This window comes from Alligator sinensis, unplaced genomic scaffold (assembly GCF_000455745.1).
Source record: "Alligator sinensis unplaced genomic scaffold, ASM45574v1 scaffold312_1, whole genome shotgun sequence".
NCBI lineage: Eukaryota > Metazoa > Chordata > Crocodylia > Alligatoridae > Alligator > Alligator sinensis.
This window is the reverse complement of record NW_005842029.1, coordinates 826,169-834,215: the sequence shown is the minus strand read 5'-3', so window position 1 is coordinate 834,215 and position 8,047 is coordinate 826,169. Positions and strand designations below refer to the sequence as shown.

General features: G+C 41.2%; 1 protein-coding gene across 1 annotated transcript in view; it reads left to right on the top strand.

The window, feature by feature from the left end:
- Positions 1 to 624: 624 nt before the first annotated feature.
- FRMPD4 (FERM and PDZ domain containing 4) overlaps positions 625 to 8,047 on the top strand; it is a 455,712-nt gene continuing 448,289 nt past the window's right edge. The window contains exons 1-2 of the mRNA XM_014519316.2: positions 625 to 647; positions 1,039 to 1,158. Of these exons, the coding sequence (XP_014374802.2) occupies positions 625 to 647; positions 1,039 to 1,158 (143 nt within the window). The remainder of the gene's footprint in view (positions 648 to 1,038; positions 1,159 to 8,047) is intronic.

The following is an 8,047-nucleotide window of genomic DNA, read 5'->3' as shown; positions in this document are numbered from 1 at the left end:
AGATTACAGAGTTCCCTTTTCCAAGCTAAATGTTGTTCCCATGCTACTCAGTAGCATATCTTAATGCCACATAATAAAAAAACCCAGATGATTTGGCCTGTTTCAAAAAGTTACTTTATGTTTTGAGACAGGTGAGCTCATTCACAGAAGTTCATAATAAAATAGGATGAAAAGGTGCCAAAGACAGAGAAAGATAATATAAAGGATATGCATGACCCAGTGCTATTGGTTTTTGTGGATTGGTGTCCAGTTCACAGTGTCTTTTTTTCTATTTGATGTATGACAGCAAATATTTTAGCAGACCTGTAATATTAATTCAGCTGGAAAAAAAAACAGTGAAGAGAGTGGAGGTGATGAGGAGATGGAAGAAATGAGTGATGGGAAGAAAATTAAATCATTTAATGCCTTAGAAAGAATGTGTTTCCTCTTGCCCTGTTTGTAGTTGTAACAGCAGTCTTTTAGAAGAAATGGCTGCAAAGTGCATAAACAGCACCAGATTATATTATATAGGTTTTGCTTTTCAAAACTTTTTCTGGCTGATCTTATCCCAGAAGCATCCCTGAGAACAGCAATGGTGCAACGTTCCCTGTTTATAAAATTCTTTTACTAGCAATTTAAAAAGAAATGTTGGAAACCCTGAAGGAAGAGTAATTATGGCTTTGCTGCTGAGATCCAGTTATTAGAATTCTGGATGACACTGCCTTTTGTTTTGCAGGAAAAAATAGAAATTAATGTAAAATTGCAAGGCAGAGAAGTGGGGTCTATGCCATGGTGATCAGCCTTAAATTATTACTTTGTAGATGTTTTCTTCATTGATGCAGGTCACAGTGGTAGCTATGCAGGGCTATTCCAGATGGATGCAAATGATTAAATGGTGTGAAACAAAACGGTTGAGAGAAACAAGTGAAAGGGAGAAGTTGGGGGAGGGTAGTAAAGAAGGATGAGATGCATTTTATATTGAAATAACAAAAGCTTCCCCTCAGGTTTGGGGCCTACTTGGCCCCCAGCCCATCACTTAAAATGTTCTTTTGAATTCAGGAATGGGCTTCTCAAGAGTAACCTGGATGGAGAGCAAGAGGACCCTGAAGAGAGAGGGCCAAGGCCCACGAGCATGAGCAAAGGCTTCAATCCTGGTAGATCTGTCCAGTCAAGGGGGCTGTAAGTCAGATACTTTACTTAAATCTTGTGTCTGTCTGTGTAGTGGTGTGTCTGTGCATACAGTATCCCTCTTTATATATATCCATTTATATATAAAGTACGTATCTTTTTATTGGCACCCCATAGGATCGTAATTCAACCTCTTATTTTGTGGTTTTTATCATACTCTGAGCAAATTCCTTTAACAAGATTAAGTACTTGTCAACATCTTGAGAGCTTTTTTAGTTTAAAGAATTTACTGAGAGCTACTATACCTTTTTTCCAAAGGTAATGGCTAAAATAAATTATTCTGGGATGTAAATGTTTGTGGTTTACTGGGATAAATATTTGGATAGTGTCCATCCTTCTCTTGGCAATTAGTTAACTTGTGGTAAATTCTGTAATGTACACAAGCTCTTTGAAGCTTCAGAAACATTTCATCCACTTGGTTAGGGTGCTTTCACTCATTTTTACCAATATTCTCTGTTACCTCTGCTGCACCATCATAGTGACTTAGGAGAACACCTTTGTGACTCTCTTTGGTTTCCCTTTGCATTTTCCCCTTGACTTTTCTTTCATCAGCAAAAGATTCTGTAATTTTTTCCCCCCACAACATTTTTTTCACTTTTCCATAAGATTTAATTCAAAATCTTGTCAGAACAGGCCACTCTAGGAAGAAATCTGCTCACAATAACAGCTGCTTCTTGTTAATTTTAGCTCGTCTTTTATATTTTTTTTCATCCAACATTGAGGAGAGGAATAAAAAAGAACATCCATAGAAGCTTATGATAGATTCAGTTCTATCACATATTACTTTAAGTGATTTGATATTGATAAATTTCTTCCATTTCATTAAGAAATAATTTTCTTGTACACAATTAAATAACCACCCATAAAATACAGAAGTTTTTTTCAAGTTCTGGTTGTGGTAGATAACATAAACATCCAGAGGTATTAATGTGGAGTTCTGAAGTTAAAATACAAATACCACATCCTGTCACATTTAAAAAATTTGCTTTAAGTTTTATTTATGCTGAAGTGAGATGATAAAGTCTAGTAGCCTTGTTAAAGGTCACTTGTAGAGTATAATTCTAGCTTGATTAGCTAAACATTTGCAAAAATGTATACCAGTGTAATGCTAATGTCACATGACAGATCACTTCATGCAAACTAAAAATTGTAATACCATTGGCAACTTTTTATCTAATTTAGAAAACCCATACCAGTGTGACATGATTTCATTGTATGTTGTACAATGAAAAGTTAATTTGTTTTATGCCTGTCCTTTTATTTGGAGGACAGTTACACTTGGTAGAAATCTTGAATGAGAACGAGAGCATAAGATCACCAAAATGTTTTTCTTATAAGTTAATCTCACCCAGCTCCCTATGTTAAATTTCACATTCTATGTTTGAAAACGAATCCATTAACTTTAGTGGACCTTGAACCAGGTCCTGAGGCTAAGTACAGACAGTGAAAAAGCCTGAGGCTGAATCAGTTCAGTCTTTACAGGTTAGTGTAAACTGCAGAAATTAAATTGAAACAGAAATGACCAGACATTTACCTTTGACTCAGGAAATGCAGCCACATGCCTGCAGTGGCTGAGGCCAGAAGTTGAGGGGTGCTGGAGCACAGCTGTCTGGCTGAGAGTTCACTTCCTCTTCCTGTTGTCTCCAAGGTCTCTGGGATTTGCAGTCCAGACTTATGGCAGCAGGACTCTGCAGGTTGCTCATTGTTTCCTCTTCCTGCTTCCAGGTGCCTTTGGGATTTGTAGTCCTCAGTCATAGCCAGCAGTAAGTTTGAACAGGGGAAGGGGTGTTTAACTCCCTTCTCCGGCCCCAGACCTCAGCTGGGGTTTGCCGGGGGGGGTAGTTGTCTCCCCACTCCTGCTCCCCCTCCTTGTCAGCCAGCTCTCACTGCTCCAGCTAGGGGGAAAAGGGGTGGGGCCAGCTCTGTTCTCTGGAGCAGACAGTACAGTACAGTATAGCCCAGCTCAGCCCAGGGCTACAAAATGCTGGGGGAGTCTGATTTAACTTGAACCAGGAAGAGGTCTGGGACAGAAGTTCCATAAACCAGTTTGATCCAAATCAGTTAAGTCTAATACTACATTCAGCCAGGTTAATCTTAAATCAGTTTCAGCCATTTTGAAACCAGTTTATGTGCACTGAGATTCTGTTCTGTTACAGGTTTAAACCAGTTTCTGATCACTTAAACTGGTTTGTGTGTAACTTCTGTCAGCCTTAAAGAAGGAAAAGGGCATATAGGGGGAAGGCAGAGAGGAAAAATCTGGGAACTACAGTAACTCTGATAGGTGTTGTAGTTTACTAGCATTGTACACATTAAAGAGATCACAGATTAAAACAAATGTAGATCTTTTTTCAGTAATTTAGCTATTAGGAAACCTGTTGTGAAAAACACATTCAGTTTTCTACAGATTTTTTTAGTTGAACTAGAATTCTAATTGATGGATTCTGTACAGTTTTCACATTTAATATAATTTTTGGATGCAAGAGTTTTATAAAATAAAGAGCGTTCTGGATTGTATAACTTTGAAATTTAGTAGTTTATAATGGAGTATGTGGTAGATTTAATTGCCTAAAATTTAAATGGGCTGTTTAGATGACATTTTTTTTCTGTTTACAAAGAGCCATGGGCACATGTATACACTCTTTTAAAAAAAAATAGCTTCCATTTCCCAGCATTTTGGAATACCACAATACGTCCATATCATGATTATCCTCTTCAGTGATCCATAACGTGATGCCAACTTGCATTAGTCTTATTGTCACCTTATATACCAAAGCCTTTTTTGACCAAAGCACTTAAGCGTGTGTTTGAGTGTTTTGCTGGATTGAAGCCTAAATTACTGAGGATGTAGGAATGCAGTAGACGGTATTAAAATTTGACGAAGCCTCAATTCAACACGTGTTCAGTTTCATGCATATGAATTATCTCCCCTGAGCTCAAAGATCCAATGCACTTGCATAAGTGTTTACAGAGTTGGAGCCTAAAAAGTGAAAACTTTTGCTGATTGAAAACCTATAAGTACTAATCACTAATGTTGGAAATTCAGAAAACAAACAAACATGGTTCCTGAAGTTATTTAGCACTGTAAATAGTTCTGAAAGGGCTATGCAAAGCTCTTCTTGGTTCACTACATATACATAAAAACCAGCAGCACCTAGTGTGTGATACCTGGCATCAAATGTTCCTCAGTGACTAATAATAATTAATGAATTTAAAAAAAAATCTAAATTTATCTTTTTTGACAATAATAATAAATATAATAGCAACTGAACAACAACAGCAAAACCTTATAAAGAAAAAATATTAAAAATCACAATATATACATTAACACATTAGATTACTCCTTGGTAGCACATACACTACTAACCAGTTTCACTATCCCTAATATACCTTGTATTCTGAGTCTGGTGAGCAGTGGATTGGATCCACCTTCTCTGGAGCCTCTGGATGGATCCAGCATGCTTGTGTCACTTTCCTCCCAGCTAGTGCTCAGAGCAGGATGCAACCCTCACCAGGCTTCCACTCCCCCTGCTCCCCCCTCCAAATGCTGCTCAAGGGGTGGGAAGTGTTGCTAGATTCCGGCCCCTGGCTAGCACTTTAAGGCAAAAGGTTGGGGGGTGGGGAAGGAGGGAGGGAGGACTGCTTGTGTAGACTGCATGCATTTGTTGGTGACACTGAGCTTTTCAATCTCTCTCTCCCTGCTTCTTCATACTGCCTACAGCAAACTGACAAGCACTGCATTGGTTCATTGCATTGACCTGGTTCATTGCAAACTAGGTCATTTCTCACACCTCTTTCTGTCCCCTGTTGAAACCTGACAGCAAGCCAGCAGGGGGGGTATCAGAACACAAAGCTTATAAGATCATCAAGAAAACAAAGCCTCTCTCTCATAAGTTCAAGCTGTTTTTAAATAGCTTTTTGCAAAGCCTTAATGGAAGAAGGGAGGGACATTACCAGCTGACTTGTTGATTAGCTCCAAAGAGCCCTAAGCTGACACTGCTCTGTCTGTCTTTGTTTCAGTGAAATTGGAGACACACACACATAGACACCACTCAGCATTAGCTAGCATGGGGGTGGCAATGCTGTGACCAGATGTTGGCTGGGGTCTATGCCGCTGGAATTCATGCTGTGGGAGTGGTGGGGGATCCCTGCTTGAGCAGCAAGCTGTGATGGGGGGTGGAGCAATGGGAAGCCAGGCAGATGCTGCTTTCTCCCAGTTGCAGTCTCTGCCTCCTTCTCAACCAGCTGGAGCTTCAGGTAGGGAGGAGAGGGGTGGGGCCAGCCTTACTGTCTGGAGCAGACAGCCCAGCCCAGCCCAGCCCAGGGCTGAAAAGCATGCTGGGGGACTCGGATTTAACTGTTGTGTGGCCATCCCGTTACTCACCTACACATTCATGCCCCATGTCTGTCTGTTTTTGGTGTGTACATTTCTTTGGACAACCACAGACAGTATTAGACAATTTATTTTTAGTCCTATATAGTGGGCTTGGGAATGTTAGGCCTGGGACTTTATTGGAGAGGTGTAGCTTCCTTTGGGATTACTACTGTTGACAAATACAATACGCATTCTTTAAGAGGAATAACTAATGCTAAATGTTTGCTGGTAGGCATGCTAACATCCAAATAAATGACAGTATTGCTGAGCTGAATAGTTAAGCTTCTGCTTACAAAAGTTCAGAAAGAGATATATGAATACAGCAAAAAAGAGAAAAATACATGAATGCTAAAGCAGTGTTACTACACTGCTTTGTGAATTGTTTACTACAGTTGGGTATTCTAGGTATTGTTCTAGTTGCCTGTGATCTTTTAGTTAGTTTCCTTAGTGTATGTGAGTTAACAATTTTTAACAATATGTAACAGATTTTACAAATACTGAATAGATTATTGCTAAAACCCTTTAAAAACATCTAAAAGATTATCCATGTTGTATATTAAAAATAATTAGCTTTGTATTTAAAAGCTCTTAATTAAACGGACTGGTTAGATGCATTATTCCGCTGACAAACTTATTTAGGAATGCTTGTCCATGTTCATACAACATGTTGGGGTTCACAGATAAACCCTGGATTCAAATATTTACTTCAGTTTCAGTGATAGCTTCTTTACCTGATCTTGGCAGGTTTCTTGGTCACATTCCTGACTACAACTGGTTTTACTTTGAGGGGATAGTTGTTTGGAAACCACATAAATAACAAATGTAGTAAAAAAGAAAGATACGTGCATAAATTATCCATTGTAATATGTGTGACACATTATAATCTGCCTAACATCTGACTCCTCAGGTACCTCTCCACTATTTTACCGGCTACATTCATTCCCCTCCCCCTCCTCCCTACACCAACCTGTTTCTCACCCACTGACACCTCAATTTACATCTTCATTGACTGGCTTTCTTGCATGCATACCAGGCTCTGGCTTTTTTACTATTCATTCCATCCTGGAAGAGCACTGACCAACTGCACATGCTTCCTCTGCCTGATGAAGGGTATTTGTACCTGAAAACTTGCAAAGAATTTTTCCAACTATTTGGGTTAGCTTAATAAAAGATATTAGATTTACCCAAATAACTTTGTCTGCCTATGTCCTTAGACCAACACGGCTACAACCTGTATCATTGTAACACCACATTTTTCTTTAAAAGATACCAGTACAGGGTCCTTGTTTTAGACTAACCTTAATTAAGAATAAAATTAACTTTAGATGACATATTTTCTATGGCTGAGTGAAACAGCACCATTTAATTTTAATTTCTGTTTCACAGTTTTGAAGGGACAGCATTTTGCTTTGTCATTTTGTTTAATTTCGAAGCACTGTTCTGTTTCATTTTGTCGAAATGGTTTTGACATTTTGCCCATAGGCTATAATGGGGAATCATGAAAATGCCTAGAAAGTTGTCATTTCTTACCTGATTCAGATGAGAATTGCAGGGCTGGAAGCCCCTTCTGAGGGTATGAAGCCTACCAAGTTTTAAGGAGATCGGTTCCAGGGGTTTCTAGGAAACTGCACCTCAAGTTGCTGAAAGCAAAACCCATGTCACTTGCCAGCAGCGGCAGCCTTCTGTCATCCTGCATGCAGATCTGGGGGCCTGCACCCCCGGGAGGGCTCTGGGGTTGTGCCGGACTCCTCCCTGGGGTTCAGGCTGCTGGATCTGTGCTTGGGATGGCAGGAGGCTGCTGCTGCTGCCTTGGACCAGCTCTGGGTGCAGCCTGCGTCCAGAGGCCAGGAAGACTGGTGCCGCCTCTGGCCCCAGGCAGCAGCAGCAGCTTCCTGTCATCCTGCACGCAGATCTGATTAATCAGCTATTAGATAAGAGTAGAGGTGCACTGATACATCGATCCCATATTGGATCAGCACCAATATAGGGAAAACTGACAGTATTGGAAATTGTTTTTTTTTGCCTGATGTGGCTGATAATGTGACCGATAAATGCCCTGTGCATGCGCATAGCCACAGCATGTATTTGGCCAGGAGTGCAGCCTGGTAACTTGCAGAGCAGCATCTGGCTGGTAAGTCTGGTGTGGGGAAGGGGTGGAGAGAGGGAAGAGGGTTGGGGGTGCAGATCAAGGGCCCTATGGTGAGGGGCAGTGGGGCAGGGGTAGGTGCTGCTCAGCAGGGCCAGGGTGTGGGATGGAGCCACAGCTCTTCTGGGGGACATGGGGAGCGGAGGGAGGAGGCTCCTGCCATTGTGTGTGCCCCTGGATCTATGCATGGGGTGAGGTTGGGCTGCTGCTGTGGGCTGGGGCTGGAGTCTGCACTGGGTTCTTCCTGGCAGGGGTGTTGGGCTGGGCTGTGCTAGGGGTGGGGGGCGGCAGCACTGGGAGGTGGGGCTATGTGGGGACTACAGTGAATTTTGGGGTAGCTGCAGCCCCCTCCTCCCCCCCCC